The sequence below is a fragment of the Rhinolophus hipposideros genome (genome assembly GCF_964194185.1).
Source record: "Rhinolophus hipposideros genome assembly, chromosome: 14".
Taxonomy (NCBI): domain Eukaryota; kingdom Metazoa; phylum Chordata; class Mammalia; order Chiroptera; family Rhinolophidae; genus Rhinolophus; species Rhinolophus hipposideros.
Window position 1 is genome coordinate 25375558 of NC_138060.1, and position 16246 is coordinate 25391803.

Consider the following 16246-nt stretch of genomic DNA (forward strand, 5'->3'; position numbering starts at 1 on the left):
GGTACCCATTAGGTGTTCAGTTAGCAACAGGGTCCTCCAAGGCTCTAGGTAGCTGGCTCACAGAAGTCTCAGCCCAAATCATTGGCAGGACCATGGATAGCTCCAAGGATCCCTGGTCTCTCTCTTTAAACCAGCTTTGTTGAGGGATAATTGATGTACAAAAACCGAACAAACCTGTACATACTTAATGCATACAATTTAATGAGTTTTAATATATGCATATATCCCTGAAACCATCACCACAATCCAAGTGAAAAAACATTCATCACTTCCAAAATTTCCTTCATGCCCTCTCCAACTGTTTTTTTACGGTAAGAACACTTAATGTGTTATCTACCCTCGTAACAAACTTTTTAAATTTATTATTAACTTATAGTGGACATACAATGTTATATTACTTTCAGACTTATGACATAGTAATTGGATATTTATGTACTTTACAAAGTGATCACTGCTGTAAGTCTAGTAACTATCAGTCACCATTCATAGTTATTACATTATTGACTATATTCCCAATGCTGTACATTATATCCACATGACTTATTTTCTCATTGGCAGTCACATATGGAAGCAACCTAGGTGTCCATAGATACATGAATCAATAAAGAATATGTGAGATACGAAGTCTGACAATTAAGTTCACGAACTCACCCTAGAAAAAGTGCTACATACCTCATTGCTGAATATCACTACAGTCACCTTAGAAGTCCTCCCCTTGGGAAGCTATGCACCGACGCCAGTGCCTAGTCCACCCTTCAAAACATTTTTGGAACTCCTTTACTGGAATGCCTATCAGAGCTGTTGTCATATTACCCTTGATGTCCTGAATGTCATCAAAATGTCTTCCTTTCGATGTTTCCTTTATCTTCGAGTAAAGAAAGAAGTCATTGGGGGCCAGATCAGGTGACTAGGGAGGGTGTTCCAACACAGTTATTTGTTTACTGGCTAAAAACTCCCTCACAGACAGTGCCGTGTGAGGTGGTGCATTGTCGTGATGCAAGAGCCACGAATTGTCGAAAAGTTGAGGTCGTCTTAACTTTTTCATGCAGCCTTTTCAGCACTTCCAAATAGTAAACTTGGTTAACTGTCCAGTTGGTACAAATTCATACTGAATAATCCCTCTGATATCCAAAAAGGTTAGCAGCATCGTTGCAACAAGTTCATGAACTTACTTGTCCGACCCCCCCCACACACACACAGTGGAATATTACTCAGCCACGAAAAGAATGAAATCTTGCCATTTACGACAACATGGTTGGACCTAGAGAATATTACACGAAGTGAAATAAGTCAAAGAAAGAAAGACGAGTGCTGTATAATTTCACTTATATGTGGAATCTAAAAACAAACAAAACAGATACAAACTCATACATCTGGAGAACAAATTGATGGTGCGCAGACGGAAGGAGGCAGGGGCATGGGAGCAAAAAGCGAAGGGGATTAAGAAGTCCTGGTCTTTTGAGAAGGGTTGCAATTGACAATGGACTAAATACCGCGGTTGCTGGGAAGGACCTCAGGAATCCATCTAGTCTTTTCCACAAACATAAGGGATGTTCTTCCTACTGGTGGTCCACAGGATGATTCTGTAAACCCAGATTTTAAAACATCCAATCACATAATGAAGCAGCATTCCCTTTTCATGTCTCTTAAGGTGAAAGACACAGGAAGGAGCCCCCTCTTATGGTTTAACGCCTCTCTGACACTTGCCACTCTTGCTGTTGAACAAAGAGAAAACACCGTGAAGACTAAGAACCTTTGGCTAGAATTGAATCACATTTTACTTGTATTGCATTTATTTTTTTCATGTACCCTCTATTTATGGTAAGAAATAATGGTTCTCTGTTCATTGTGTTAATTGAGTTTTCTTATTACACATATTTATTTAATGTAAGAGAGTTTGTTGATTTTTTAGAAAATATTAAGTAAATAATACAAAGGCGATTTATGTATATGTACCCCACAAAAAAAGGGGTACAAGAGGGATTGAAGTTTGGATGAGTTTTCTCCTGTCTCTTTGTAAAGGGTCAAATGCCAGTCCAGAGAGGGTGTGGAACTTGCCCAAACTATCTAGCTCATTGGATTTTCTGACCCTGTGGTCCTGGGTTCTTGCTCTCACACCACCCTGCTTTCCTAATGCCTGTGGAGTAACACTCATCTTTCCAGTTGACCTCATTATCTTGGGAGACTTAGGGAGGGGCGGCCGTTTCAAAACTTGTGTGGTATTCCCAAGGATCATACATCTCCCTTCTACGACATAAATAGCTGTGTCCTGGAAGTAGGGAGAAAACACCCCACAATTCCTGTATTGGAATGCAAATGAGCAATTAGAGTCAATTAAAACAGGATACAGTATAATTACCACCAATTGTGCTAACCTTTATATTCAGAAGGACTTGACCTGCTAAAAGGAAATTAAACAATAGTAAAAAAAAAAAAACAACCTCTTTCCTAACAAAGGGGTGTGCTTTGGGCAGGAGTCTCATTTTGGAGCCTGAGAGGTCTGACAGATTAGACCACCCACCTGGGTCTGAGCCACCACTGGCAGCGACCGTCAGCAGCAAGCCTTGATGGTACCTTGTCAGTGACCTTATATGCCCATCACGAAACACTGTAATTTAGCATAATGCCTGAGCCCTGCTCAGCTCTTCCAGACAAATCCTGGGACCTCACGTTTTGAATGGGACACTGAACTTTGCTGGCAAGCACCTTACAGCTGAATTTCTTTGCCCTCCGTATCTGAACTCATCTTAATTTAAAACCAAATCTCTTGTAATTTCCTTTACGCCTCTTAAAATATGATTTCAATTTTCTGAATCCCGTTCTGTGTGGATCCAGCATTGATTATGGATGAAGCGCACAGTGGTGTTCTGAAGACCTGCATTCTAACCTCAGGGTTCCAGGCCTCAGCCTGCTTATTTGTGTATCCTTCCAGCAAATACTTACTGAGCACATTCTATATTCCATTTGCTGTCCTGGATACAGCGGGCAACGTAAAAGACAAAACTCTCTTTCCTTGTGGGACTTATATGTTCAAAATCTTAAACTTAGAAGGCAGTAAAACAACAGTTAATGGGAAACAGCTCTAGTGCTGAGAGGATGCTGGAATGACAGGCGATGAATGTGGGAAAGGCGTCCGGGAGGATGTGGCACTTAAGTCTCTCAACAACATTTGGGCAGATGGCACGGTTTACAGGTTAAGAGGGTGAGACTGAGACACTGCTGATTGACTACTCTGAGCCTTGGCCACCTGATGTAGAAAGCTGGTAGGACAATGATGTCACAGCTGGGAGCCGGGGTCCCTGATTTGGAGGAGTCCTCAGCCCTGTGAGGATTAACACCGTGGGTGGCCCAGGAGCTGGGGCTGGTGACTCTGGACAAAGGGAAGCATGAAAAGGCAAGAGGGCCTGAGGAGCCTGGCATGCTCCCCAATGCGCAAAAGCTGGCACAGTGGGGAACAGAGTGGGTGGGAAGGGTTGAGACGGGTGAAGCCACACAGCACGTCAGGACAGAGCCAGGATTGGAACCTAAGGTCACCTGGCTCAAAGCCCAACCCTTTGCACTATATCCCACGCCCCTGAATGTGGGGCTCATGGGGAAGACTCAGAGGAGCAGGAGGACACATGCCAGGTTTGTGCGTTTGAAACCTGGGCTGCAGTGTGGACAGTGTGGGGCTGTCACATGATGGAGAAGAAAAGTGATGAAGGTCCCCGATGATGGGGACGAGAGGGGGTGGAGATCAAGTGGGCAGGACTTGAAACCACTCAGGAAGAAGCTGCGCAAAGAGAGGAGGCTGACTGCAGCTGGAGCACCTGCAGGACCTCCTGGGGGTTCCTAAACAGCCCAGAGGACAAGGTTCTGTGCCCTGTTCCACGCCCTTGGCTGCTTCCACCTCTTCCTCACCGGACTCAGCCTCTCCCATTCCTACTTATTTTGAGGGCCCAGCTCCAATCCCATTGTCAGCCAGAGGCTGAGTCCCTTCACAAAGACTCTCCCAGCCTGTGTCTCCAGCCTCCTTCTCTGGGTTCACCCTCCTTCTGTGGGTGTCACGTATCACACATGCAGTGGTTCTTTCCTTGAGCACAACACCTGGGTCTAATATTCTGAGAACAGGGACAAAGGACCCGCAGGAAACTGTGAATGAATAAATGAAAAGTGGTTGAGATCAGAGGTAGCCAAGAGTGGCTTTCTTCACAACTGGTTATGGGGGCTGCCTGTGTGGAGGGTTGTGAGGCTGCATCCAGGCGTATCGGCAAAGAGTGTTGTGATCAATTAGTGATGTCTGCCGTGAACACAGGAGGGGTGTGGCAGCATGCGTGCAGTTTATGTGCAATCTCTATGGCAAGCTCTGTATTGTTTGCACAGTCTGCAGCTGTTCTCAGGAAAAACCAAAGATTGTGTCCAAGTGTCTAGTATGGCTGAGGGTAGAAACAAGTTAGAAGGGGACCAGTGACAGATACAGGCTATGGGACCAGTGACAGATACAGGCTGGGACCAGTGACAGGTACAGGCTATGCTCAGCATTGCATTTTGAACCTTCATACCCCTCTCCACTTGTGTGCTTTGTATCGTGGTGCTCCTAAACCTTTTGAACCCTGACTCGAGACTCTCACACCTCAGCTTGCAAAGGAATTTTTCTAGCTACCGCCTGCCAGCCAGTGGTTCCATTTTGGCAGCCTAACTCATCGTCTGCACTGTGGTCTTTGGGTAATTCATCTGCATATTTTATTTCCCTTATGGTTTTATAGAACGAGTGTGAAAATCAAGGTGTGGGTACCAGTGGAAGGAGTGTAATACTCCTAAATGTAATGGAAAAGCACAGCCTCCGTTTAGAACTCTAAACAATGGAACTGCTTCAAAATCATTGGCAGCCATTTAATAAATTATGCCACTGTGGTCGCTGAGAAACACTCTGCTCTATGTGTTGCCAGGGGCACGGTGAGGGTGCATTTGGCCAGGTTATACGTGACCTCTTAATGATACCCCAGTGGCTTAGTCCACTCAAAACAGACTGGGCAGAGCATGACCGACGAGTTTAGTCACATCTGAGTGGTCCCACAGATGAAAGACAAATGTCTATGATTTTCAGTTGTTCTTAGGTCCTACATGGTATAGTTCTTTTCCATAAGTTTTGTGAGCATTGGGGGTTAAGATAGTTAAACTCCAGCGTTATTTACTAGGTCCTGGGCATTCTGGATAATTAATCTTCTGCCATACAACAGAGACGAAAGTGGAAATTATTCAATGAAAGCAATCAATTTTTAGCCTGACTTTTCATAGACTTAAACTGGTTGACCAGAGGGATTCATTTTGAAGGAAGAGAATTAAGGATTTACATGAAATACTAAAGATCTATGATAGATTGTGCCTACAAAGCTAAGGGAAACAGCGATTTTATAACCCTGTTCGTTCTCTCGGCAGGTACCATCAACCCTGTTGACTACTGGCCTCTAATTTATTATTATTAGTATCAACTGTTGGCCTCCTTATTATATATTTGACTTGTGTTCACCTTTTCTGGATTATGTTATACCAGGGTGCCAAAAAAATGTATACACGACTTGTATTCATCTCTTGTTACCGGTATATATTGAGTATTACAATTTTAGTACAGTTCTTTTCCTTTCCTAAAATATGTATACTTTTTTTTTTGGCACCCTCTTATATGACAGTGAGAGATTGTTTATAGTGACTACTGACGTGTTGATGGAGCAGATGGTTGATTTGGAACCAAGGATGCTGAATTGGCGGGGCGGGGCTGTGAGTGGGCTGAGGATGGTGCCATCGTTGTAGGTTAGGGGCAGTGTCTGGAGGGAATAACCCAGCCTTCCAGCCGGTGTCAGCTGGACCCATTGACACTAGCCCCTGCTGGTTCTTATTTCTTATTTTTGAGGACTGGGTTCAAATTGCTGTTTTGTCACCAACCAAATGATGTATGTTTGTATTTGTATAAAGTATAGCCTCTTAGTTTTTGTACAGTTAGTAGTTTACATGCAAAGAAATAATAGTGGGTTGTTTTGTAATCTTTCTGTCCCTTCAATCTCTCCGATGTGTATCTTAACCATTCTTCAACGAAATAATAGGGCATTTAAGCCAAAGATTGTTATGTGCAATACTTTAGTGTTTCTATTTTGCTTTTTCTGGGGTGTTAATTTATATGAAAATAAAGTGAATAGCAAAAGAAAAAAAATCCAAGAGGAAATGCTTTATAAAATGTAGCCATTTCTTTTGTTATATATAAAGTGCCTGGCAGGTAATGGGATTTTATTTGTTCTCTTCTTCCTTCTGTCCCAATTACCCATGTCCTGAATTCTTTCTCATCCTTTACAGGCCAACACCTGGACCGCTTCCTTGGAGAAGCCCTCCCTGACTGCCCCCTGTTTAGCTATTCTCTTCTCTGTCCTCCACCATCCTTCCCACTCCCCTGCTTACATAATGTGTTACTTGTCTGTCTTCCTGTCACTGGTGAAACCTCTTGAAGTCCATTCTGTGGCTCATTCTTATTTGTACGTCCCAGGGTCCAGTTCAGTGCTTGGTGCATAGGAGTGTTTCTGGTGTGTGCATGAGTAGGTGGACGAGTGAGTAAATGCATAAATGAATGAATGGCGTGAAGAGCTGTACCACTGGTAAAAGAAAGCCTAGGCTGGAAAGGGGTAAGAGGCTCCCAGAGCGTTGGAGGAATTAACATTGTATGTCTTAGAGCGCAGGGTGTTTTTAATCTGGGGAATTGGAATCTCTGAACCATCCAAAAGCTTGTACACATACCCGTGTCTGTGTACTCGCGGGGGGAGGGGAAGATGGGCCATAGCTGTCACTAGAGTCTCGGAAGTGTCCGTGGTCCCCGCATGTTGGCAAGTTGCTGATCTAAATAGATACAAGAGTCAGGCCCCACCGAGAGGAAGGAACCAAGTGACTGGAGGAGAGATTGTCACAAAGGAGAACAAAATCGGAGCTGCAGGGCTCAGGACGGGGCCATGGCCCGCAGGACGGGAACTCCAGTGGTCTGTGAAGATGTGGCCCTGGCCTTCTAAGCACCTCTTGGTGAGGAAGCTCAGGGAAGAGTTTGTTTCCTTCACTGCCTTTATTCTTCCTTTTAATCCATGGGCGAAAGGGGCTAGCTTCAGTTACCTGCCTCCAAGCAGACCAAACAAATGATTCCAGGCAAACCACCGGGGCTCTCCTGCCCCATACAGCTCCCCCTGCCCTTTTCTACCCTATCCTGTCCCCTCTTATCCTTGGCTATGAAAACTTGATTTTCATTAAGAGCAGTATTTTTCAAAAATGTGGATCTTGGCCGGTTGGTGAATTATGACACAAATTTTAGAGGGTCATGACACGCTTTTTTTTTTTTCCAATGAAATAGAGTGTGATACATAAATGAAATAGAATGTGATAGAACATACTGAGTGTATCACACATGTAAGCGTGACTGATTTTGTGAAACTTCCGGTTTCAGCTCAGTATGTACCAGGTTGTGGTATGTATATTACTCCCTGTGGGTTTTGGTCCAATATGTTTGTAAATCAGTGATATCAAGCACCGTTGTAGGCACTTAATATACTCGCTGAAAGATCCCGCCCTTAAAGGGGTGGTGGCGAGAGAGGAGACGGGAGCCAAATCTGTGTTCGGGGTTCACCTCTCATGGCTGCTCTGAGAAGTCCTTTGCTCAGTGAGGCAACAGGCGTCTGCCATGTTGCCCACCTCTGTTCCCCCTTCTTCATTCTTGTCTCTCTTCTCCTGGGCAGGTTGTGTACGTCACCGCGACCTTCCCCTATGTCATGCTTCTGATCCTCCTGATCCGAGGGGTCACGTTGCCTGGGGCGTCCGAAGGCGTCAAGTTCTACCTGTACCCTGACCTCTCCCGGCTCTCGGACCCACAGGTAAGAGTCGTTTGCTCAATGCACAGTTGCTCGCCACCACTGGGAAGCCTTCTGCATGCCCCTAATGCCGGCCACAGAGGCTTGATGGTTGGTGGAGCAATTGGAAGCCCATAGACCCCTTCTCAGAATCATAATTTCCAATGCACAAATTAAATACTAGTAAATCAAATATATTGAAATACAATCACCAAAACATTAAGAAAGACATTTGTGGCATCGTAATAATACACGTGCTTCTTTATCAGTACATTAAATAGCAACATCCGGTGGTAGGTCCAATAATTTCCATGATTTCAAAGCACCAATGACAATAAATGGTATTTGGAGATATTTGTACCATGGTAAGAAAATATCTGGGATTTCTATTGCTTACAGTACTGTGTTGCCTGCCGTCATACTTGAAGGAAATGCTATATTTTGGTTAAAGGTTATTGAAAATAAAACATGCTGTCCCCAGCACCCAAGATCATAGATCTTGGCAGCCATGCATCTCAGTGACAGAAACTGGGTCTTTGTTGGCGATCGATTTTCTTTGTGGGGTAACTCACAGGAAGATATCATTGGTGAAAACTGACTGGCCTATTAGTTGTCTTTGGTAAGGCATTGGCTATTTCGAATAGCGGGTAGTGAATATTTATGTAAGCTTCTCGAAGTGGGCACATGGTGCTGAATCTGGGGCATGTTAGACAAGAGATGAAGACAGAGCATCTTACAGCCCAGGGGTTCTCAACCTCTACTACTTGTTAGAAGCTCCTACGATGCTTTAGAAAATCCCAATATTCAGAGCACAACCCAGACCAATTAAATTATACTTTCCGGGGCTGGGTCGGAGGTATCAGTATCTTTCAGAGGTCCCCACATAATTCCAACGTGTAAAATAACATGCTCAAAGATATTTGAATGGGTGCGGAGGCACCCATTTTTCTATTAAAACAAACATAGATGAGTCATGCAGTAGAATGTGGAATCTGCATTCAGTAGGACATGAGGCTTGCAAGAAATCTCAAGTCTGCAGTCTGAGGCTTCGGGCCACACCCTGTTAGGAGCAATTGGGTGGAAACGTTCGTGGAGTGCTACTTAGTGCCATTTAGATGTATCTGATGTCACTGCACTGAGTACGGGGTGGAGTGGCCATGTGGGCTCATTTGTGTTTCGGTTTGCCGTGCCGTGAGGGGCCCCAGGCAAGGGACACCACCAGCATCCTGAATTGCAGGCAGAATCCCTAGGAAGAAGGAAATTAGCTCCTGACTGTTGGCCTTGCCTACTCCAACCTCTGATGGCACAAGCTCAGTTGGAAAAGCAGTTTTGCCAGCTGCGTATTTCCAAAAATCACTGGTCTGTGTATCTTTGTTAGATCTACAAATTCTGCGTTAATCCGGGACAGATTTCCTGTTCTTTCCTCTGCTCACAGGACTCTTTATCCCTGTCCCTACGGTCAGTCAGTCCCAAGTATCACCCATTTTCCTCACCTGGCTGATCATCAGTACACTGGGAACATACTAAAATGCAGACTCCAGGCCCCACCCCTGGAGATTCAGTTTCAGGCCTCGGAGATGGCACCTGGGCACCATTTCCAAGGGGAGTCTGATGATCAGAAAAGTTTGGGAAAACCTGTTCAACACCTTTGACCTTGGAGCCTTGGCCTGTGCACATGTGCACGTAAAAATACACCACCTACACCCAGAACAAAGGTGAAGCCAGGAGTTCACCATTCAGATCGTCTGCCCTAATCATCCTGCTTTCCTACCATCTCCTTCCTTTTGGGCCTTAACTCCCAGGCCAGTTCTTATCTGTAAGGCTGTCCTATGGAAATACCACCCCCCGTTACGTCCAACACGTACACACACACACACACGCACACACACACACGCACGCACACATTTGGTGACCAGAAGGACTCATAGCACTCAGAAGCAGTTACTCTCTTGGATGTGGTTTATTTCCATCATCAGTTAGAGAACAGCACACTTCAGGCAAAGCCTAGAAGAATTCACCACAGGCTTCCTATATTCTCCTGCCAGGAGGGGCTGCATGGAACTTGCTCCTTCTTCCAGCACCAAAATGCAGCAGCATGTGGGTAGCATTTCCACACACCAGGGCCTGCTTGCGACTCAGAGTCCAGATTTTTAATGGGGGTATTTTCCTAAGTGCATAGGTACTGTGTTTCCCCCCAAAATAAGACTGGGTCTTATATTAAGTTTTGCTCCAAAAGATGCATTAGGGCTTATGTTCAGGGGATGTCATCCTGGAAAAGCATGCTAGGGCTTATTTTCCGGTTAGGTCTTATTTTCGGGGAAACATGGTGCTTTCTGCCTGCGTGATCACTCAGAATTCCAGACTCGAAGAAGGAAAGCAGGTATTCACCATAAATCACATTGCTGTACCAACAGTCCAGGCAGGCTAGTACAGCAGAACAGGGCCGCAGGCAGACAAAGCAACCAAATCATGTAGTACCTTAGGGAGCATCTTAGCCAAGTTCCCAAAGACCAGTCAAGAGACGACCCTGCAAGCAGGCCTTCCTGGAGAGCAATATCAGCCTGCGATGGTACCTCTTTCCTGCACACCTGCAAAACCTGAAATATTTGCTATATGACCTATCCTAGAAAGAGTTTGCTGACCCCTGAGCTGGACAACTCTCAGACACCTGTGAGGGGATAGTTGATTTTACCCCCGCTCCGTCCGTATTGCTCTCTGCCTCTGCTGCCACCAGCCTGGCCCAAGCCACCACCATCTCCCATTGGAAAACTGTAACAGTGTCCTAACTGGTCTTCCAGAAATGGCTCTTGAGCCCTCTAGGCCACTCCCCACCAAGCACCAAAGTGAGGTTTTTTTTAAATATAAAATCTGATGGGCACTTCTTTGCTGAAATCCCTTCTGGGATTTCCTGTGGTCTTTGGAATAAGATCCAAATGGTGAGGCCTCCAAGGTCCTTCCTGAGCTGCCTTCTTGCTACCTCATTCCTGCCACTGTCCCCTCTCCTTCAGTTCCTCCCAAATATTAGCCTCCTTTCTTCCTCAGGATCTTTGCACGTGCTGTTTGCCTGCTGGGAATACTCCTTTTCACTTCCTCAGACCTTCCCTCCCTACCTTGTCTGACTGACACACATTTACTCTTTAGGACTCAGTTTAAACTTCACTTTGTCAGGCAAATCTTTCCCAATTGCCAAACATGCACCCAACTCCCCAGTATTCTGTACTTATTTTCCAAAGCACTTATCACGTTCCAGTGAAATGTTTATATAATTGCATACATATGTATTATAGGTATAACTTATTTGTTTCATGTGCGTTCATTTACTCTGCAGGTATTTTCCAAGTACCTGCTCTGTATTGGTTAGCACAGGTAGTAGGCATATAGCACTAGACAGTCAGCAAAACAATGATCCCTGTCCCCTGGGGTTTATATTTCAGTTGGGGAAGAAGACAGTAAACAAAATTCACTAGTAAAGCATGCAGTCCATGACATGGTGACCAGGACCACGTAGAAAAAGTGTGGCAGCAAAGAAAGAGTGCTGGGGGGAGAGGACTGCAATTTCCAACAGGATGGCCAGGGAGGCCTCGCTGGGAAGGCAGTTTAGAAGCAGGGTGTGTATCTGCCTTGCCCACCACTGTGTCCTACGTCCCTGGCTAGTTTAGTGTCTGGTGCACAGTAGGTGCTCAATAAATGTTTGCTGAATGAATATAAGAACCAGAGCTATTTTAATTTTAGAAGAAAGGTTCTGTTCCTAAGAAAGGTTCTGTTGCCTTAGCAAAATGTCTGAGACTTCTCACTCACCAGACCTGTGAACTGTACTAATTTTTGATTCTCTATCAGTGATGGCCAGAAAATGGGTGCATACGAGCTCAGACAATTAAGTTCACGAACTCATCCTAGAAAAAGTGCTACATACCTCATTGCTGAATATCACTACGGTCACCTTCAAAGTGCTCACCTTGGGAAGCTATGCACCGACGCCAGCGCCTGGTCCACCCTTCAAGGCAATTTTGGAATTCTTTTTATGGAATGGCCATCAGAGCTGTCGTCGTATTACCCTTGATGTCCTGAATGTCATCAAAATGTCTTCCTTTCAATACTTCATTTATCTTCGGGTAAAGAAAGAAGTCATTGGGGGCCAGATCAGGTGTGTAGGGAGGGTGTTCCAATACAGTTATTTGTTTACTGGCTAAAAACTCCCTCACAGACAGCGCCGTGGGAGCTGGTGCATTGTTGTGATGCAAGAGCCATGAAGTGTTGGTGAAAAGTTCAGGTCGTCTTAACTTTTTCACACAGCCTTTTCAGCACTTCCAAATAGTAAACTTAGTTAACTGTTTGTCCAGTTGTGACAAATGCATAATGAATAATCCCTCTGATATCAAAAAAGGTTAGCAACAGCATTGCAACAAGTTCATGAACTTAATTGTCCGACCTCATATGTGTGTTTGTCTGTGTTTCTGTGTATGTTTGTTTTGTATATGTGTATATCTCCAAAAGCAACAGTGATAGCTGATTGTCTGGGGCAGAAATAAAGATAGTGACTCCAAAGGGAAAGGCGAATAAGGCTCCATGTAGCTGATGTTGTTTGGAAGGTGCAGTGAGTTCTAGGAAGGGCCTAGCATGGCTGGAAAGGGAGGTGCGAGCAGCTTTGAACCTGCTCTCAATCTGCTCTGAGGGCTGAAAAGCTGGTGGCAGGGTGTACAGCCATGTGGAGTCCAAGGAGAGGTCTTGACGGCTCCTCAAACTTTGGTGGCTGGTGCGTCACACAAGGTTTGTCTCAGGGTACCGAGGGAAGGAGGCCTGTGAATAGGTCAGTAGTATCACAGGACCCCAGCTAAAATCTCCACTTGACAGACAGAGAGATCCAGGTCAGAGAGGCTGACCTACTTGCTTGTGGCCACAAGCAACTTAGCAACCCAGTTAAACTTCAGGGTTCCTGCGTTCCTGGGTTCTGGGAGAATTCGTAACTGAAGGGAGGTAACGTCTTAAGAAACCACCCAGTTCCAACTGTTCCCATTTGTGCATACCCCACACCATGAGAAGCAGGAGGACAGAGGTTTCAATTCTTGCTCTCCCATTACTGGTGGTGTGGCCACAAGCAAGGCTCCTCTCCTCTCTGGGGCCAAGTCCCTGCTTCCCGAGAATGAGGCTCACAGCTTGTACTTGCCTGCCCCCTCAGATGGCTGTGAAAGTATGAGGACCCAGTTGACAGAGGAATTTCTTTTTCCTTTTATGTTTATATATTTATTTTAATGTGCGTTAGGAAAAAACCCAGGACATTAACCATGTCAAAACCATGTCTTCATAATTATTATTGTTTGGGGTGCAGCCAAGGGCTGGAGAAACATCCTGGGTGTTAGGACTTTTGGTAGCCATGTGGTCCTCCTCGAGACAACTGAGGCACGGCTCTCAAAGTTAGAGAAAGTAGGTCAGGAGAGCTGCCGGCTGGAAATATTGTATCAGGAGGTCGGTAAAAGGCTTGGTCTGTGTCTCTTACTAGTATTCTCCTTACTAGTATTACTTTTTCTGAGTAATCACCCTGACTTAGTTTTCCGTTTGCACTTAAATTGCACTAGGGAGGAATGTCCCCAGGAAGTTTCACCAGGCCTGGTGGTTTGGCTGGTCTGGGAGTATCAACACCCTACTTTCTTGGGGCTGACTTCGAAGTGTTCAGGCCTCCCTCGGCTAAGAGGGACTAAAGAGTTGACTCTGGAGCCACCTGGCGTGGAGAGATGGAAAGGAGTGATGATCGGGGAAGGTGAGCCCCAGGGAGGTCTGAGGGCTGGTCAGAAGGGGAACTCCAGGGCACAGTCAGATTCTGGCCACTGAACCCCATCCGTCCCCTGGGCTGCACCGTCCTGTCCCTGGGGGTGAGGGTGGTCTTAGGTGAACTGAGGGCCAGCAGGGGGTGAAATGAGCATTCCTTGGGAGTCCTCCCTAGTCTGCACACTCCATGAGGCCAGGGGTCCCATAGTCCTGTGTGCCACTCATCTGCTGCTCCCAGCAAAGCTGTTTCTTAGTTTATTCCACAAATGCCTATTTCATGGGTACGTGTGCCAGGCACACAGTGTGCAGACTGAATAAGACTCCCCCTTTTCCCCCAGGAGCCCAGAGTCTGGTATAGGAGGGCAGAGTCTCACCTCTCCTCACCTGAATTTCTCTCCCTTTAAGAAGAGGGAAGTGGGGTTGGGGGAGATCAGAGCTTCTCATCCTTTCTTTTGTTCTTTTGAGAAGAACGTAACAATTTGTTATTGGTGATGGTCCTTGTGCCAAAATCTGTCAAGGACTCAAGCCTTTTATACATTCCAGCTGATATAAAGTGGCTGCATCCATGCCATCACTTTCTCTCTCTTGCCGTCTCAGGGGCTTACTTGGCAGGAGGCCTGGGGGAGGGCTGATCGCTGACGCGGCAGGCTTGAGACAGAACCCCTAATTGCCTTGTCTCTCCTGCAGCCTGAAGGGGCAGCCCTGCCCCCGAGACTCAGTACTGGCTGTGTGGGTTGCATGTTACCATCAGACCTTTACGTCTCTGCAAACGTGTTTGGGTTTCGTGAAGTCTGGGACCTGGGGCCTGTGAAGGTCAGCAGCGGGAGGAAAGACAATGGCCCACAAGAGGAAGAGAGTCCTGGGCTGCCTTCCTGCCTCATAGGATACTCCTCGCCACCCCCATCCCAACCAGAATGATAAGGAGCTCCAGCAGCCTGGAGGCCTCTCCATCATCCCCATGCCAGTGCGGCTCCAGCTCCGCTTCCTTGTTGCTTACATGGGCTCAGACACACACATTTGCTGGTCATTTACATTTTTAAAGGGACACGGGGTGCCTGACTGGTACAAAACGCCTGGGGCCTTAGACAAGGAGACATTCCCTTTGAGAGGCCCTCCTGCCCCTCTGGGCTTGTGTGGCAGGGATTCCTCCATGAAGGCTGGATTGAGTCAGAGGGTGGGTGCACTCCTAGTGGCCCCCTCCTCCTGTATCCCTAGCCAGTGAGGCCCCAGAACTCCAGAAAGCGTGTGAAGTGAGCTCAGCTGTGCGGGGCCCGAGAGCTGAGGAGAGTGTCTTCCTCACGGTGAATCCCTATATAACCGTGAGGTCCCTAGAGCGAGAACCAGGAAAGCTGTGTTAAGGGCTAACGGGCCGCACACCCTCCTGCTGTAGTCTCTGTGCGGGCCTCCTGACCACGTTGTTTACAATCACACCCCCTTCAACCCACCTGCACACCCTGTCCAACTTCCTGGCTTTGGTTTGCTGCTTGACCCCTGCCAACCTCTCAGACACTGCCCATTTTCTGTCGGTCCTTCCACTCACTAGAATGTGAGCTTCGTGAGGGCGGGGAATCCTTCTGTTACGTTCACTGGAGATCTCCAGCCCCTGGAACTGGGGCTGCCAACAGTGAGAGTTCAGTGCATATTTTTTGAACGAAGGACCATTTTCGTCAGCGCTGGTGTGACTTTACATTACGGCGACGAGGCATATACTGTGGTTGTCAGGTTGCTCTCTAGAGAGAGGGGGCTTGGGGAGCTGTGGAATCTGGTGGTGAGAGAAGGAAATTTGAGTCACTCTCTGCCACGAGCAGCCGGGTGGCCTTCAGCCTGTCCCTTTATCTCTCTGGGCTCAAGGCTCTCACCTGGCCATGGCGGTAAGAATACCTACCGCCCACGGCAGCTCTGAAGCAAGTGTGCATGTGAACGTGAAAGCTCTTCTAGTCCTCAGTTTTGGTGCCCAGCCCAGGGCCTGGCACACAGCGAGGGCTCCAGGAACACCAGTGGTGTTCCTCGTATTGCCTCCATGTCACTGGTGCTGGGCAGGACAAGTCAGGGCCCCACAGCCCAAGGGGGAGGCTCTGAACTCGGAACCGACGGCCTTTATTGTGGATCCAGTAAATTAAGTTTCTCATCAAGAACTTGAAGCCGCACAGCAGCTTGCCTTCTTTGTCCCCTGGTGATTTGCATTCCGTGGTCTGTTATAACTTTCTAAACATCTATTTGTCTTTACTGTCAGCCCTGTGTTCTATCTGAAGTGTGAAGTGCTTCCACTCGATTTTTTTTTTCCTCTCAAATTTTTATTTTCTATCTTTTCAGTCTTTGGAGCATGGGGGTGGGGGGGCTCTTGCAGGAAATCACATTTTTCCCTGCCCCAGATTCCTGCCACTCTCACTCGTCATTGTCTTTCAAGTGTGTGTTTTCAGGGCAAGAACAGAAAGACCTGTCAGGGATCCAGATTGCAGGGTCTGCTTTCCCAGGGCATGCACACGTTCCCCAAGTCTGCCTCCTCTATGGGGGGAACTGGAGCCACCACTAAGAGGTCCAGATCCTGGGGGTGGGGTAGAAGGAAGCCCAAGCAGTGAGAGCACTTCAGAACACCAAAACTCCCCAGCCTCCCCACCTCACAGGAGGAC

At 46.7% G+C, this 16246-nt stretch overlaps 1 protein-coding gene across 1 annotated transcript in view; it reads left to right on the plus strand.

The window, feature by feature from the left end:
- Positions 1-16246, plus strand: part of SLC6A11 (solute carrier family 6 member 11) — a 126321-nt gene that overhangs the window by 51010 nt on the left and 59065 nt on the right. The window contains exon 6 of the mRNA XM_081072784.1: positions 7743-7877. Within this exon, the coding sequence (XP_080928910.1) occupies positions 7743-7877 (135 nt within the window). The remainder of the gene's footprint in view (positions 1-7742; positions 7878-16246) is intronic.